This window comes from Protopterus annectens, chromosome 1.part2 (genome assembly GCF_019279795.1).
Source record: "Protopterus annectens isolate FY-2018-M chromosome 1.part2, PAN1.0, whole genome shotgun sequence".
Taxonomy (NCBI): domain Eukaryota; kingdom Metazoa; phylum Chordata; order Ceratodontiformes; family Protopteridae; genus Protopterus; species Protopterus annectens.
In genome coordinates, this window is record NC_056727.1 from 1,205,539,251 (window position 1) to 1,205,557,955 (window position 18,705).

General features: G+C 42.9%; 1 protein-coding gene across 1 annotated transcript in view; it reads right to left on the reverse strand.

Moving 5' to 3' along the window:
* Positions 1-3,130, reverse strand: part of LOC122792445 (zinc transporter 2-like) — a 158,293-nt gene extending 155,163 nt beyond the window's left edge. Inside the window, exon 1 of the mRNA XM_044060233.1 lies at positions 2,513-3,130. Coding sequence (XP_043916168.1) covers positions 2,513-3,130 — 618 coding nt within the window. The remainder of the gene's footprint in view (positions 1-2,512) is intronic.
* Positions 3,131-18,705: the final 15,575 nt, after the last annotated feature.

An 18,705-nucleotide genomic window follows, 5' to 3' on the forward strand; every position in this document is an offset into this window, starting at 1 on the left:
TGGGTAGATTCCCAAAGCTATGGTTGGGAGGAGGAATTTAGATGGCATTAGGGCCAGGCCCTACAAGACTGCAGTGGCAAAGCCATCTCTGGATTTAGAGAAAATTGGCATATGATAATGCTTGGTGAAAGTATGTACAGAACTCCAGGTAGCAGCTTCAAGGATGTCCCTGGTAGAGACGCCTCTGAGAAAGGCTGTAGAGGTAGATGCAGCCCTGGTGGAGTGAGGTCTGATCCCCTGGGGGATAGGTTTTCCATGGTGTTTATAGCAGAAATTAATGCAATGGCTTATCCATTTAAAAAATGGTTTGCTTTGAAATAGCCTTCCCCACTGCCCCTACAGCAAATGCCACCAGCAGTTGTTCAGATTTCCTTTGAGGTTTAGTCCTGTCCAAGTAGAATCTAAGTTGCCTGTGCACATCTAAGGAATGCAGTATCCGTTCCCCTTTATTCTGTGGATTGGGAAAGAAGGTTGGCAAATGAATGGACTAATTAAGAGCCACACTAGATTCCACCTTGGGCATGAAGGATAGACTGGTTCTGAGGGACACCCTGTCCGCATGAAAGATGATGAAAGGCTCCACTGCCATAAGGGCGTATAATTCAGATACCCTTCTAGCTGAAGTGATTGCTAAAAGGAAAGCTGTTTTCCAAGAAAGAAATTTTAAGTCTGCAGTAGCAGCTGGCTCGAAAGGAGGTAGAGTGAGTTTCTCCAAGACAAAGTTAAGGTCCCAGGCTGGGGATGGAGCTCTCCTGGGTGGTCTCAAACTTTTGGCCCCTCTGAGGAACTGCTTGAGCAGTGGATGAGAGAAGAGGGGAGGTTCTGTGTTATAATGAGCTGAAATGGCTGAGACGTGGATTTTAATGGAGGAAAAAGAAAGAGCCTTGCGAAGCATCTTAGTTAAGTATTGTAAAATCTGAGGTAAATTGGGCGCTGCTGTGCTCATCCCTTGAGATTGGTTCCAGGCACAGAATCTTTTCCATTTTTCAGCATAAGATTTTCTGGTACTAGGCCTCCTTGTCTCTAAAATTATATCCATCACAGGTTTGCTGAGGGATGGTAAAGGAGAGATTAAGTAATTAGCCAGGCTGCAAGGTTCAGTGTTAGAAGCTGAGGGTGCAGAATCTGGTTCTCCTGCTGAGACAGCAGGGAAGGATTCTGAGACAGGTGCCATGGAGACAACCATGACACACTGCGCGGGAGGGGGTACCAGTGTTGCTGTGGCCAGTCTGGAGCAATCAAAATCATCCTTGGTTTGTCCTGTTTGATTTTAGTAGTACTTTGGAGAGCAGAGGCAGAGGGGGAAGGCATAGACTGATAGGTTTTTCCAGCCAAGGACAGAGTATCCACTTTCCAGGCTTGTTTGTGGGGAGTCCTTGTGCAAAATTTGTCCAATTGGTAGTTCTGGGGAGAGGCAAACAGGTCTATATCTGGGCTCCCCCATTTGCTTGTCAACATGTTGAAAATCCTTGGTTCCAGTTTCCACTCGTGTGGGTCCATGAGGTTTTTGCTTAGTCCGTCTGTCAGTGTATTTAATTTCCCTGGCAGGAATTGAGCTTGTAGGTGCACTTGGTAGCTCAAGGCTTTGTTCCACAATGCCACGGCTAGTCTGCAGAGGGGGTAAGAATGTGTACCCCCCCTACTTGTTTATGTACCACATATCAGTGTTGGTGTCCGTCTTTACCATTAGTTGTCTTGGAAGAATGTGGTCCTTGAAGGCTGTTAGAGCATGCTGTACTGCTAACATTTCTTTTTGATTGATATGCAGGTGTATTTGACTTGGGTTCCATTTGCCCTGAATGCACTTCCCTGCCAGGTGAGCTCCCCATGCATAGTCTGATGCGTCTGTTGTTACGGTTTGGGTGGCAGGGGGTGGTGTGAAATGTAGTCCCTTGTTTTGGTGGCAGGCCTCTGCCCACCAAAGGAACTCTAGGTGTAGGTAAGGTATGATAGGACAAAAACGCCACCAACACAAGGTCGCTGAGAACACACCAGGAATCTGAATCTGAATCTGAACAGCTGAATTGAAGGACATAAAGGGGGATTTGCTACACTGGCTTTTCTACATGTTTCAGCAGTATTGTGTACCTGATTGCCATCACCCAGAGTCACATTAAAATTCAATTTCCTGGTAAACAGCATTAAGTCAAGCAATGTTTTTTCTAAATTAAATTTCCTCAAAGGCACAAAATTAAGGCCCTTCTGAAAGAGGTTGGCCCATTCTTTAGTAACCAGGGTACTACTCAAACTGTAAATTTTTAAGTCATGATGGTCATTTTCAATGATTTCCACTTCGCCATTCACACTATCAGGTGACAAGCTGGTATTCAGTGCCAGTTCTCCCGTCTCCCCCTCCCTCTCCCACCCCCTTGTTGGTACTGTGGAGGATGAGAATGTTGTTCGCCCTGGAATATTATGTTCGAAGGCCTCCTGAACTGGCGATTTTGCTGCCGAATTCTCTCTAACCTTCTCAGGGGTGGGCCTAAAGGGATGGGACCGGGGTTATTGTCACCTTGATACTACCTTGATACTCTGATTCAACCATACCCTTGTCAATAAAAACATCATTATTGTTGTTAGAGTTAGTGGTACCATAGTTAACATGACCATTTACACTTAAGGGATAAGCTACACCACTTTCATAATCTTTAGCATCCCTTAACAATTTCTTATTCTTCTTTTCTTTAATTTTGTCCATAACCTTGTCAATATTAACAAAAATAGTATTGTATTCATTGAGCTTGTTAGAAAAATTAACATAATTCTTAATACTAGCATCTAATTTGTTCACAACATCTTGTAAAACAAGAAATTTTTTCTCATTGTCATTAACCAGCAATTGTAACAGTTCACATCCCTGGCGATTGAATAAAACAACCAGATCTTTATGTAAATCACTGTTGAAAGTTAAGCCATTAGGAAAACACCAATGTCTAAGTCCTTTAGGCACTTGTTCGCACCTAAGACATTCTCTCAAGTATTGGTTTTCAATTTGAATCTTTTTCAACTGGAGACATTCTTTTTCAAGGTTTTTAAACATAAAGTCAACAGTACCTTGGGTATTCTGATGGTTGCCATTATGAACAAAGCTCATATTGTCCCTGTTAATCCATTCTAATAAATTCGACATTTAGATGGCATCACTGAACAAACAAGGGTTCTGCTCCTTCTGGGTCCTCCGTTGCTGTAACCCTGAAGAAATGGAAGTACCTGGTTGTGCAACAGCAAACGCTCCCAATGTACTGGCATTTTCTCGTTGGTTAGGGCTTCCTTGCCCTAATGGAATAGTAAAAAGGGAGTCTTGGGAACCAATAATCGGGGCTGGTTTCGATGGAACAACTTTGTTGACCAAATGGTCAATTTTCTGACCTAGGCCTGATATGAGAGTGTTGAAAGAACCGATAAGTTCAGTCAATTTATTGATGGCTGCAGTGAGTTCAGCATGCTTGTCCCTGGTACCACCTCCACTCTGCGTGGAAGAATCCATACTAAATACCCAACCAAGTAACACAAACTGAGAAATCACAAAGCAGGCTGGTGTTACAAGAAACAAGGATAAAATTTATTCTTACGAGCTTTCGTCACAGATTACAGTTGACTTCTTCAGAAAAAACAGAGTGCCTCCACCCCACTCCTTAAATACTCATTACAAACACATTCCAAACCAATCTGTAAAAAAACACCATATGCATTTAAAAGTACAGACTCCCTATTTGTTCCACAACAATTATACATGCAAGATAAAAACAAACTTAACTATAAAACATGATTCAACATGTACTTTAAACTTAGTATTTTGACAAAAATCATAAAGTGAACAATTGAATAAAAAATCAACAATTAGAGGAAAAAATCAACACTTAGATAAAAAAATTAGATAAAAAATCAGCTTTTAACCTCAAAAAGTTTGTTATTGAAACCCCGGTCCCATCCCTTTAGGCCCACCCCTGAGAAGGTCAGAGAGAATTCAGCAGCAAAATCGCCAGTTCAGGAGGCCTTCGAACGTAATATACCAGGGCGAACAACATTCTCATCCCCCACAGTACCAACAAGGGAGGGGGAGACGGGAGAACTGGCACTGAATACCAGCTTGTCACCTGATAGTATGAATGGTGAAGTGGAAATCATTGAAAATGACCATCATGACTTAAAAATTTACAGTTTGAGTAGTACCCTGGTTACTAAAGAATGGGCCAACCTCTTTCAGAAGGGCCTTAATTTTGTGCCTTTGAGGAAATTTAATTTAGAAAAAACATTGCTTGACTTAATGCTGTTTACCAGGAAATTGAATTTTAATGTGACTCTGGGTGACAGCAATCAGGTACACAATACTGCTGAAACATGTAGAAAAGCCAGTGTAGCAAATCCCCCTTTATGTCCTTCAATTCAGCTGTTTCAAAGTATATGCTCGAATGACATCAGAGACCACGCTAGGAAAAAATCTTGCACCATACCACATAACCTTACTCAGAAGGAAACCTCCTTACTTAATAGTATATCAAACAACAAAACCATCCGGGTCATGAAACCTGACAAGGGAGGAGGATTAGTGGTTATGGACCAAGAGAAATACTCTGACAGTATGTCAAGTCACTTATTGGGGGAAGGGTACCAGCAGGCTTCCCGGAATGAACTCAATATTGCATACAGTCATATTGATATGGTCCTCCTGGATTTACTTTTGAACAACGAAATTTCAGAAGTAGAATTCAACTACTGTACGCAAAAGCACCAGAGGATTCCCACTATTTTCGGGATCCCCAAGATCCACAAGAATATCTCGCACCCACCCTTAATACCAATTGTGGACGCAAAATGATCTAAGACTCTCCCAATAGCTAAATTCTTAGACATACAGTTAAAGAACTGTTTAAGTTCTTTTTCACATATTTTCAGGGACTCCTGGGATTGTCTCAAAAAAATAAAACAGGAATACTTTGGCAATGACATTATTTTTTCCACTATAGACGTGAAGGATTTATTTAATGTAATACCTCACACAGAAGGAGTGGATATGTTTTATGATTTTTCTATGTCAGCATACCAATTTTTCACATACCAAAATTTTGACTCTGAGAACTTTGATGGATCTTGTTTTGGAGAATAGTTTTGTAATCTATGATGGTCAATTGTTCAAACAGAGTACAGGTGTGGCTATGGGTGCAGCCTGTGCCCCAGTTTTTGTGAACATAGTCCTGACTCAGTGGGAACTTTCCATAGTTTTTCCATCTACAGGGATGTCATGGTGTAAGTTTTATGGACGTTACCTTGATGACATCCTGATTTTATGGAAAGGTAACCACGACCAGTTGGATGAATTTTTTTTGTTCCTCAATTCTAGCACTACATTTCTGGAATTCACTGTGGAAACTCATGTCAATTCCATCAGTTACCTGGACATCAGGATTAGTAAGGATTATACCTCTGCACAATTTTATTCTACCATATATCGAAAACCAACCTATTCGAACTCCCTTCTTCATTATGAGAGCGGGCATCCTGTCCATCAGAAACGCTCCCTGGTTAAGGGGCAGGGAGTGAGGTTGGCCCGCATGACTAGCAGGATCAATGATTTTTCTGCAGAAAGGGAAGTTTTATTGAATATGTTGGTACAAAGAGGTCCTGAGCAATTTGTGTTACCTCTTCTTGATGAGGTGACTAGGAAGAGACTTGAGGGACATTTTTATCCCTCACTAGGGATTGACATCTCCAGATTGTGTGCTCCTTTGGAGAGCAGGGATTCATCCTCTGGTCGTTTTCACCGTGGTTTTATATTAACTTACACCCCTCAGTTCCCACTGATTCGGGACATTGTCTACAAGAACTGGTTTATTTTGGCAGGAGACAGAGTGTAGGGGAAGCCCCTGTGATAGTGTACAGAAAGGACACCAGTGTTAAAAATATCTTAGAGAGGAGGAAAGGTGTCAATATGGCGGAGCATTAGGGAGAATGTCCAAATGCAAGCAGTGTACTCACTGCAAGTATATTTTGGAAGGCGACAGTGTTTTTCTTAATGGATATGGATGGGTGAAATTTCAGTACAAGTACAACTGTAGCAGTAAGAATGTCATATATGCTGGTATTTGTCAGACGTGTGCCTGTTTTTATATAGGCAAGACCAAAAATGCCTTTCATACACGTATTTACCAGCATTTATATGACATTAGGAAAAGGAACCTAAAAAATTCACTGGCCAAGCACGTCAATACCCACCCAGGTCACAATTTTAAATTCACAGTTCTTGAACAGCTGACTATGGATGAGAGAGGAGGTCCTATGGATTACTGGCTTGAATACAAAGAACTGTTATGGCAATTAAGGGTTAACGCCAATATTTTTCCAAGGTTGAATGAAATGGTTTCAATAACCAGCTTTGTGAGGTTAAAAGCTGATTTTTTAATCTAATTTTTTATCTAATTGTTGATGTTTTTCCTCTAACTGTTGATTTTTTATTCAATTGTTCACTTTATGATTTTTATCAAAATACTAAGTTTAAAGTACATGTTGAATCATGTTTTATAGTTAGTTTTTACATTGCATGCATAATTGTGGAGCAAATATGGAGTGTGTATCTTTAAATGCCTATGGTGTTTTTTACAAATTGGTTTGGAATGTGTTTGTAATGAGTATTTAAGGAGTGGGGTGGAGGCACTCTTTTTTCTGAAGAAGTCAACTGTAATCTGTGACGAAAGTGTTTAAGAATAAATTTTATCCTCGTTTCTTGTAACACCAGCCTGCTTTGTAATTTCAGTATTGGCACTTTCACTTCAGACCTCCTCAGCTTAGACAATGAAAAACTCTTGGCCTCAGATCCTCACTAATATGGTTTTATCAACAGCAAATACTACCTCCTTAATTTTGTTAAATTCTTTGAAAAGGTTGCTGAAGCAACAGATAGTGGGTGGTTATGTAGTTCGTACAGCTTACCTTAATTTGACCAAAGCTTTCAAAACCATTTCCCATGCAGTTACTATTAACAGGCTCATAGACTTTAGCATAAATCCAGTTTGTAAATTTGACAGCAAACTAACAGAACCAATGTAGTTAAAGTAGCAGGAACAACTTCTGAAAGTAAAACTGTTACCAGTAGTACCCCACTATAACGGTTATATAAGCAAACATTCTGAAGTTACAATTTAAACTGATCTATGATTTTTTTTTTGAAGACAGATTAGATTTTGTTAAGATATTAATGGTCCAAGATTTTGTTAAGATAATTATAGTCCAAGCTATTACATATTATTCACACTATGTCTTTAGCTCCAATTTACTGTAATAACTTACTGGATTGCCATAATGGATGTTCATTTTGCTTTATACAAGAAACATGCATTTAAACTAAAGATCAACTTCTACATCTCAAAATGATTCCAAATTAACTGCTTTCAATACACTATATATTTATCAACAGATTAAAGATGTTTCAACAGCACATTAAAACATTTAAAATTATATTTATTACCTCTCTTGAACCCGCGGTGGTGGTGCTGCGGTAGCGTTGTCGCCTCACAGTAAGATGCTGTCCGGTTCGATTCTCAGCTAGAGCGTCTTCTGCGTGGAGACATCCGTGAATGGGCATACCTTCGTTGAAGGTTGTGCGTCAGGCCTGGCAAGCCGGTACGTAAAAATCAACTGCCAATCATTAGCGGACCGGAGTTCTGCTGTGGCGACCCCTAACCGGGAAAAGCCAAAAGACACAAACAAACAAACCTCTCTTGAATCTAAAGTACTGGATATTATTCATATTTATTAGCAAGGCCTGTTCTCCTAAAATTATGAAAAGGAGTAAGAAGGGTTTGCCCTTTTGGTGTAATCATCTTCAGAGTTCAGCTGTACTATCACTAGAATATATCATAACAAAATTGAATTTAGATTAAAGATTACTCAGCTGTACAAAATATAACAAACATATACACCCAAAATGGCAAAATATCCAAATTCTGATTTTTTTTTTCATTCAAGCAAGAGTTTTTCATGTTTTAAAAATCTCATAAGACCTTGTTAACATGTAAAATGACTGTTCAGAAATCTTACTGGGGTTTATGATTATACCTTTACCAAACTTAAATGAAAAACAGAAAACTTTTCTGAAAAAAACTACTCAATTTTGCACTTTTATGTGGAAATGTATTCAATGTGTATTTATGACCCTCACGGTACTGAAGGTGTTTTAAAGGAGAGTAAAACATTCTGGAGATGCGATATGGATTTTAAGGCTGACTGTCCAACACATTTACAACTGTGAATTAATAAAAACAAAACATTTGGTTAAACATTCAGTCATCTGGACATTCATGTTGGTCAAACAATTCTCAATTAACAAAACAAATGCTTCTATTTAATACGCCCATACCCCCATTTATTAAAAATAAGTAATCCTATACAGCATTTTGTCAGTTGTAAGAAGATAAAACAATGACAAACAGGAAAAAGCTTTCCATAGTTTATCAAAAAGAAATAAGCACAATTACAGAGAAATACATAGGTGTCATGAATTACAAACACTGGCACCATTTTAAGATTAGTTAAACTTATATACCACATGACTTTTTTAAACTTTGATGTTATCAGAATTTAGACAATACCTGCAAGTTGGAATATGCACGGCAAAACAACACTTTAACAAAAAATAGCAAAAATATATAAAACGTGAGCACTTTCACAGAGTCCTCTCCGCTTCCTCAGACATACTACAGTAACTGCTGCTCTTGTTTAAATAATGATACATCTGTGTCAAATTCAATCAGTTGACAGTATCTTGAAATAAGAAAATTCCTTACTATAATGACAGATTTGTCTGGACATTGTTCACTTTCCTATACTAACTAGGAGTAGCACCAGCAAAAAAAGTTGTCTTTGCTCTGATACAAACTCCCTGGGTACAACTCCTCCCTGAGCAACTGTTCAAACTAAACTACTGCTATCCAGTCCCCACCACGACAGGGGAAGTTGGCCATGAGCACAGAGGATTAACCACAACAATGTTAATTCAGAATCTGACATAGTCTGGTTCATCCACCTCTACTGCTAAAAAAGAGTTACTACCCACCAATCTGGGCAACTTCAAGAATGCCTTGGACTATGACGGCCCCGAATACTACACAAGATCTGGAGATTACATCAAGTTTGTGATACTTCACAAAGGTGCCCAAATAACATTGATAGGCACATTATGGGGGGGGAAGTTTGAGAGGTATGCTTTATATTCGCCTACTACAAGTTTATCTTTCTGACAAACACAGGTTCATAGATTCATAAGTGTTTTCTAGGCTAACGCCCACAAAGACCTTTTTAAGACTAGTCATGCATCCCAAATTTCTGACAAGTTCTGGTACGCTTGATAATTGTAAGCAGGGGCCTGGGAAATTAACCATTTACAAGCTGCCTGTGTCCATTAGAGACATAGGTGCCAAACCAGGGATGACTTTCCTGTTCCCAATTCAATTCTCCAAGTTACACTTGAATTGGGTTACGGAGGAACTCTGCTTCACATGGATGTGCAGCCCGTTACAGAGAAGGGGTAGTCTCTGGGATACATATCAGTCTCTCCAACATTTATACCACAGGCAAGGTTTTAAGTCTTTAGAAAGTACAATTGTGTACACTTACCATAAATGTAGTTGTTAGAGTGTATTCACTGTTGCAGTCATTACATTTGGGTTATCCTGCTGGCAGGTTTCCCTCAGTCGGCCTGAATTCCAAAGTCTTGGGTCCTGCATCAGTTGCTGTCACCTCTTCCCTGATGTCAGGTCGTCAGGGGTATAAAAGATGCAGCAGACGCCATTTTATTTAGTTTTTCTTGCCCCAGATGTCAGGTGCCCCCAAAAGGGTAAGTTAAAATTAGGTAAGTAAAACATACATGCACCAAAATAATTTTTACCTCTATAAGCAAATACACCATCTAGGTTGTATAGATTAGAGAAGTAAAGATAAGTTCCAGCAAAAATAAGGGGGATGGCGGGTGGGTAACCTGGACTGCAACAGTGAATACACTCGAACATCTACATTTATGGTAAGTGTACACAAAGTACAGTTTTGTACCTACCATAAATGTAGATGTCCGATAGATATGCAACTGCAGTCTTGACATATGGGTTGTCCTGCCTCAGGCAGCCCTTCGGTCGGCCGGATTCCAAAGTCTGGGTCCGGCGTCGGCTGATGTCACCTCCTCCCCGACGTCAGAGCGGCTGGGTAAAGGCATCAGCCGACGCCATCTTCTTCAGTGTTTCTTGCCCCAGATGCCAGGTGCCCTCCAATGAAGGCTAAATTTTGTGAATGGATAAACAAAAAATCCAGACATGCACAACAGTAATAAACAGATACACCATAACAGATTCCCCAGCTTATAGGAAAGGGGGGAAATGGACCCAAGGGAAAAAGCAGAGGGGTAGGAGGGAGGGAAAACCTGACTGCAGTTGCATATCTATCGGACATCTACATTTATGGTAGGTACAAAACTGTACTATGTCCTTCAAGAATGCAACTGCAGTCCTGACATATGGGTTGAATACCATAGCCAAGCTGGGGGTGGTAGGACTAAGTAAGAGATGGTGAAGCTAGAAGGCCCTGCAGGACTGCCGAAGCAAAGCCTGCTCTGGATCTGGAGTATAATGGCAGGTTGTAGTGTTTGGTAAATGTATGCACGGAGCTCCATGTAGCAGCTTCTAGAATATCTTTGATAGCCACTCCTCTTAGAAAGGCTGTGGATGTGGCCATAGCTCTGGTGGAGTGTGGTCTAATATTAGCTGGCACACTTTTTCCATGGAAAGAGTAACAGAATCTGATGCAGTGCCCAATCCATTTTGAGATGGTTTGTTTGGTGACTGCCTTTCCTTGTGTCCCAGCAGCATAGGCTACAAACAGTTGGTCTGACTTCCTGGTAGACTTTGTTCTGTCCAAGTAGTAGCGTAGTTGTCTGTGAATGTCTAAAGTATGCAACAGCTTTTCCCCTTTGTTTTGAGGGTTAAGATAGAAAGTAGGCAGGTGAATTGCTTGGTTTAGAGACACTCTGGATATCACCTTAGGCATGAAGGAAGGATTGGTCCTGAGAGAGACTCTGTCCTGATGAAAGATGAGAAAAGGAAGAACTGCCATGAGGGCCTGTATCTCCGAGACTCTTCTTGCTGAGGTGACTGTTTTCCAAGAGAGAAATTGCATTTCTGAAGATGCTGCTGGTTCAAAAGGAGGAAGAATTAATTTTTCCAAGACGTAATTGAGGTCCCATGCAGGAATTGGTTGTTTCCTTGGAGGTTTGATATTCTTTATACCCCTTAGAAACTGTCTTAGCAAGGGATGCGAAAACACAGGTGGATCACAGTTGTAATGTGCTGAGATAGCTGAAGCGTGGATTTTGATGGAAGAGTATGAGAGGCCACTGTGAAACATTTCTGCCAAGTATTCTAATATCAGAGGTATGTTCATCAGTGATGCATCCTGGCCCTTGTTGACATTCCAGATGATGAATCTCTTCCATTTGGCCGAATAGGTTTTTCTGGTGGAAGGTCTGCGTGCCTCCAACAAAATTTCCTGAACTTTTTTGGAGAGAGAATCATGGATCCCAGTCATGGAACTCTCCAAGCGGTCAGCTTTAAGGTTTGCAGATTCTGATGAACAGTCTTGTAGTTGTGTTGAGTCAGGAGCTGAGGCCATTGAGGCAAGGGCCATGGTTTGGTGTGAGTTATGCTCAGTAGCAGTGGATACCAGTGTTGCCTTGGCCAGTCTGGAGCTATCAAGATTCCTCTTGGTTGTTCTGCCTTGATCTTCAGTAACACCTTGGTGAGTAAAGGTAGGGGAGGGAATGCATAAATTGTTAGGGCATTCCAGCTGAAGGAAAGAGCATCCGTTTTCCAAGCTAGAGGATGGTGCATCCTTGTGCAAAACCCTTCCAGATGATGATTGAGATGAGATGCAAAGAGGTCTATGTCTGGTCTTCCCCATGCAGTTATTATTTGTGAGAAAATGCGTGGGTGTAGCATCCATTCGTGTGGATCCAAGAAATTTCTGCTCAACCTGTCTGCCAGAACATTGTCCTTGCCCGGAACAAACTGGGATTGCAAGTAGATGTTCAGTTTCAGGGACTTTTCCAAAAGAGTCATTGTTAGTCTGCAGAGGGGGTAGGAGTGAGTGCCCCCTTGTTTGTTTATGTACCACATGACAGTGGTGTTGTCTGTCCTTATTAGCAGATGACCTTGCTGAAGAGATTTTCCAAAGGCTTCTATTGCATGTATCACTGCCAACATCTTTTTGATTTATGTGCTGATGCATTTCCATGGGAGACCATTGCCCTTGAATGCATCTGCCGTCCATGTACGCCCCCCATCCATGGTCTGAGGCTTCTGTTGTAATAGTTTGACTTGTTGGAGTTTTGTTGAAAGGCATGCCTTCGTTTAAGTGACTTGCTTGAGCCCACCATAAAAATTCCCTTTGCAGGCATGGTATGAGTGGAATTATGTGTTCCAGGTTGTGGCTGTGTTGAGACCACAAGCTTTTGAGGTACCATTGTAGTTTTCTCATGTGCAGTCTTGCCAGAGGGATTAGAAGAATGCAAGATGCCATGAACCCCAGGGCCTGCAGGGCTTTCCTTGCGGTCAGGTGGGTTAGTTTTGCTAGGCTTTAGAAGTAGTCTGTTAAATGTTCTTGTTTCTCCTCTGTGAGGAAGGCCATTTGTAGCTGTGTGTTCAGCTTTGCTCCTAGAAAAATAATCTCTTGGGATGGCAGTAGTCTTGATTTTTGAATGTTGACTGTGTATCCCAAAGCCTGTAGCAATTGAATGACATAATTCAAGTGTTTTATCAAGGTTTGTTTGCTGTCTGCTTGTATGAGGCAGTCGTCCAGGTAAGGGTATATTTGAATCCCTTGGAGTCTGCAATGTGCCACTACTGATGCCAGGCATTTCGTGAATACTCTGGGTGCAGTAGATAAGCCAAACGGCAATGCTGAGAATTGATAGTGCTCTGTTCCTGCAAGAAAGCTGAGGTATCTTCTGCAACTGTGTCTGATAGGGACATGCAGGTATGCCTCCTTGAGGTCCAGAGTAACCAGCCAAGACCCCTTGCCCAGCATGGGAAGAAGTTGCTGTAACGTCAGCATCTTGAATTTTGGCACCATGAGAAAAGTATTTAGAGCGGACAAGTCCAAAATAGGCCTCCATTGCTTTTCTTTTCTTGGAACAAGGAACAGTCTTGAGTAAAATCCCTGGCCTTGTTCCTGAGGAGGAACCTTCTCTATTGCTTTTATTTGTAACAGCTTTGAGACTTCTCTGAGTGCCTCTGCCCTTTGATTTTGTGGCAGATTTGGCATGCCTTGTCCCGTTGGTAAAGTATGGAAGTGGAACTTGTAACCTCTGTCTATTATGTCAAGAATCCAATTGTCCTGTGTTATAATGTGCCAGTTCTTTGAGAAAAGAGATAATTTTCCGCCTAGAGGTGCTTCTCTTTGAGCCTTGGTAGGCGGAGTGAAAGGTAAGTCATTGTGATTGTCCCTGTGGTGCAGGTGAACTACCTGTGCCACTTCTCTGATTTTGATGTTGCCATTGACGGCCCCTGTAGGAGCCTCGGTATTGCCCTCTACCTCGTGCACGTCTGTTCTTTCCCCTTTGAAACTTGTCTGAGTCTGGAAAGGACCAATTCTTTGAAGGCCAATTCCTGCTGAATCTGGGAGGCTGAACCTGGAGGAAATCCTTTACTGTCTGTACTGATTTTGCCTTCTCCTCAATAGATTTCAACACATCCTGAGCATTAGCACCGAAAAGCTTCTGTTTATCCAGAGGTGCGTCCAGGAGCTTTACTTTAACATGATCCGGCAGTGGCTGCTCTTTCAACCAAGCATGTCTACGGATAACAGCCCCTGTCATAGCTGCCCTACATGAAGCCTCCAATGCATCATAACCACACTGAAGAAAATGGTTGCTAACCTGCTGAGTGTTATGAACTAAATCCTGCAATGCCTTTCTATCTACAGGCTCAGGAGAGGCTAGCTTTTTCTGCAAATCATCCAGTAAATAATCCTGGTACTGAAACATATGAAAAAGGCAGTTAAGTGACCTCATGGCAAGGGTGGTAGAGGTATAAACTTTTTTACCCCATCTCTCCAGGGACCTTGCTTCCCTGTCAGCTGGCAGTGGGTTTTTGGCTGAGGAGGTAGCCACTCCTTTGGGGCCCTGTGAAATAGTTTCTAGATCCACAGAGTGGGCCTTAAAGAGATGCTTGTGAGTGTCAGGGACCCTGTAATATCGGTCTGGCTTGACAGGAGCAGGAGGGAGAGAATCAGGGGAAGCACTGGAGTCGGAGAAAACATCATCCAGGACATCAAAAACAGGAGGGATAGCCAAAGGTCTGTGCTGGGGTAACTTGAGGAAGGTACAAAGCCTTTTCCTAGAATCAGAAAATTCCTGACCCTGCCACTTAAAATGTTCCCTCATGGAGTGGAGGACTTCACCGAAAGAAAAATCCTCCGGAGGAGAGGCAGAGGGAATTGATTCCTCAGCATCAGAGTCCTCATAGGCCTGGAAGGATTCTTCTTGGATATCTGAATGTTCTGTATCCCCAGAGGCTTCAGCTGAAGAGAGGCTGTCTGCCTGCTCAGTTCTAGGCCTTTTTAATGCAGGCGGCTGAGAACCTCTGTCTGGGTGGGCCTGAGAACCCCTGATAAGAGAGATTAGATCAGCAGCAAGAGACATGATCTGTTTATCAGACGAAGGGGCCTGAGAGGTAGGTTTAGGATGGGCCTTGGCCTGGCTGGCGGCCTTAGCACGTGCAAAGGCCTTGATGGACATGGAAACAGGAGGCCTAGCTGCCCCACGTGCAGGGGTAACCTTGTCCACAGGAATGGTGTCGGGTAGATCGAGAACTTCGGTTTCTGGAGGAAAATCAACAACCAGCACCGGAGTAGTCTCCAAGACCCAAGAGCGTGTTAACGCGGTGTCGTCGGCCTGGAGCGGTTGAATAATCGCTTCTGTAGGGACCGAAGCACTCGCGGAGGGCTTAGGTGTAGTATCGGTGGAAGACGTGGACAGAGGGTGTCGGTCCCGGTCCTTGCGTTTCTTAGTAGTTTGTGCTGTCGGTTGTTCTGACGGCATGATGTAAGCGAAGGATTCGCCAAAAAAGTCTTCGGCAAATTCTGCCCGGCGCCTGAGAGTGCGCTTATTAAAGCAAGCACAGGCCGAGACGTCGTGGTCTGGGCCCAGGCAAGGGAGGCAGTAAGAATGGAAGTCCTTATGAGGTATTTGTTTACCACAAGACAAACAATTATTAACTTTCTCAATTTGTTCTGACATCGGCTGAGGCAAGAAAAAATGTTCCCCAACGGGGTACTTAGCTTTTAGATGACTTCGGTAACTGAAAACACAGGAGCTGACCGACCGGCACTTGCGAACTGCTTCTGCTTCGGGCACTGCGCGGCAAGAAAGACTGAAGAAGATGGCATCGGATAATGCCTTTATACCCCAGCCGCTCTGACGTCGGGGAGGAGGCGACATCAGCCGACGCCGGACCCAGACTTTGGAATCTGGCCAACCGAAGGGCTGCCTGAGGCAGGACAACCCATATGTCAGGACTGCAGTTGCATTCTTGAAGGACATCTGTACTATGTTCTTTGTGTTTCACTATTGCAGTCATTACATTTGGGTTGAGTCCCAAAGCTATGGTTGGGGGGCTGGAGCTAAACAGCATTAGGAGTGGCTATGAGGCCTGCAGAACTGCAGTGGCAAAGCCTGCCCTGGATTTAGAGTAAATAGGCAGATTGTAATGTTTTGTAAAGGTATGCACTGAACTCCAAGTAGCAGCCTTCAAAATGTCTTTGGTTGGTACTCCCCTGAGAAAGGCTGCAGAAGTGGCTGCAGCTCTGGTTGAATGTGGCATAATGCCCTTAGGCACTGGTTTGTCATGTTGTGAGTAGCAGAAACGAATGCAGTGACCTATCGACTTTGAAATAGTCTGCTTGGAGATGGTCTTTCCTTGTGATGCTGTGGCATATGCCACTAATAATTGCTCCGTCTTTCTGAAAACTTTAGTTTTGTCCAAGTAGAATCTAAGTTGTCTGTGTACGTCCAAAGAATGCAGAATTTTCTCCCCCTTGTTCTGTGGATTTGGATAAAAAGTTGGCAAATGAACTGTTTGGTTAAGGGCTACACTGGATACCACCTTAGGCATAAATGTAGGGTTTGTTCTCAGAGAGACCCTGTCTGGATAGAAAATGATAAAGGGTTCCACAGCCATGAGAGCCTGTAGCTCGGAAACTCGTCTTGCAGAAGTTATTGCTAGGAGCAGAGCTGTTTTCCAAGATAAGAACTTTATGTCCACAGTAGCAGCTGGCTCAAAAGGAGGTAAGGTGAGTTTTTCCAAGACATAATTGAGGTCCCATGCAGGTGTTGGTGTTCTCCTTGGAGGCCTTAAGTTTTTGGCCCCCCTGAGGCACTGCCTTAATAAAGGATGAGAAAAGAGTGGTGGCTCTGTATTGTAATGAGTCAAAATGGCAGAGGCATGGATTTTAATCGATGAAAAAGATAGGCCTTTGTCCAGCATCTCAGTTAAATATTGCAAAATCTGAGGAATATTTGGGACAGCTGTATCAGTTCCTTGAGCTTGGTTCCAAGTGCAAAATCTCTTCCATTTCTCAGCATAGAATTTTCTAGTACTAGGTCTTCTGGCTTCTAAAATGACATCGATCACAGCTTTACTGAGAGGTGTGGTTTGTATGGCTACATTATCCGCCATGCTGCCAGGTTTAGAGTCCTGAGTTGGCTGTGCAGAATCTGATTGTTTTGTTGGGACAGTAGCTGAGGTATTTGAGGTAAGGTCCAGGCTGGGCATTGGGACAAGCGCCTTAGGATCGGATACCAGTACTGGCGCGGCTAGTCTGCGGCAATCAGAATCATTTTTGGTCTCTCCTGCTTGACCTTTAGGAGTACTTTGGGGAGGAGAGGGAGTGGAGGAAAGGCATATACCGATAGGTTTGTCCAGTTGAAAGATAAGGCGTCCACTTTCCAAGCTTGTCTGTGATAAGTCCTTGTGCAGAATCTTCTTAGTTGGTTGTTTTGAGGGGAGGCAAATAGATCTATGTCCGGGCGTCCCCATTCCATTGTTATCTTGCTGAAGGACTTGTGGATCCAGGTGCCACTCATGGGGATCCATGAGGTTTCTGCTCAGTTCGTCTGCCAGAGTATTTTCCTTTCCTGGCAGGAACTGTGCCTGCAGATGAACTTGGTAAGTCAATGCTGTGTCCCATAAAGCCATGGCTAGTCTGCATAGGGGGTAAGAATGAGTTCCCCCCTGCTTGTTTATGTACCACATGACCGTGGTGTTGTCTGTCTTTATCAGTAGTTGCCCCGGATGAAGTAGGTCCTTGAAGGCTGTCAGGGCATTTTGAATAGCTAGCATCTCTTTTTGATTGACATGCAGATGCTTTTGGTTTGTGGTCCAGGTGCCCTGAATGCCTCTTCCTGCCATGTGTGCCCCCCAGGCATAATCTGATGCATCTGTCGTTAGGCTCTGCCTGGCTGGGGGTAGTGTGAATGGCTGTCCCTTGTTTTGGTGACAAGCCTTTGCCCACCATCGAAACTCCAGTTGCAGGCAGGGTATTAGAGTAATCATGGTTTCCAGACACTTTTTAGGTACCATTGAATTTTCCTCATATGCAGTCTTGCATATGGAATTAGTAAGATGCAGGATGCCATGAAGCCCAAAGCCTGCAGAATTTTTCTTGCAGATAACTGGGCCTTTGTTGCCATTTCCTTGAAATAGGTAGTCAGTTGCCTTTTTTGTTTGGAGTGAGATAAGCCATCTGGGCAGTTGTATTTAAGCTTGCACCCAGGAATATTATCTCTTGAGAGGGTACTAGTTTTGATTTCTTTTTGCCGACTGTGTACCCTAGGCATGTTAAAAGTCTTATCACAAAAGTCAGATGCTGCAGTAGAATGTCCTTGTTCTCTGCTTGTATGAGGCAGTCGTCCAAGTAAGGATATATTTGTATTCCTCTTTGTCTGCAGTAAGCAATTACTGGTGCCAGGCAGTTTGTGAAGACCCTGGGCGCAGTAGATAAGACAAAGGACAGTGCAGAGAATTGGTAATGCTTTGAGCCAGCCTTGAATCTGAGGTATCTTCTGCATGATTGTCTGATTGGGACATGCAGGTATGCCTCTTTTAGGTCTAAAGTCACAAGCCAAGCCTTGCTGCCCAGCATGGGCAGAAGCTGCTGCAAGGTCAACATCTTGAATTTTGGTATATCCAGGAAAGTGTTTAGAATAGATAGGTCCAGTACTGTTCTCCATGCTTTGTCCTTTCTGGGTACCAAGAACAGTCTGGAGTAAAATCCTTGTCCCTGCTCTTGCTGTGGCACTTGCTGAATTGCCCTCATGTCCATGAGAGCAGAGACTTGTTTCTGAGCCTCTGCCATTTGATTTTTTGGCAGGTCTGGCCAACCGTTTGCTCTTGGCAGGGTATGGAAATGAAACTTGTAACCTTGTGACACTATGTCTAGAGCCCATTTGTCTTGGGTTATAATGTGCCAATTCTGAGAAAAAAGTGCTAGTTTCCCCCCTAAGGGTGCTGCCAGAAGATAAGTGCTTGGTGCAGGCAGGGGGAAGTCATTGGGACTGTTTCCTGTATGGTTGTGATTTATCTTCTCCACCTTTGGAGGTAGAGGCACTCCACTGCTTAGACCTATAGGAACCTTGCGGCTGTGATCTGCCTCTACGGCGTCTGGATCTGC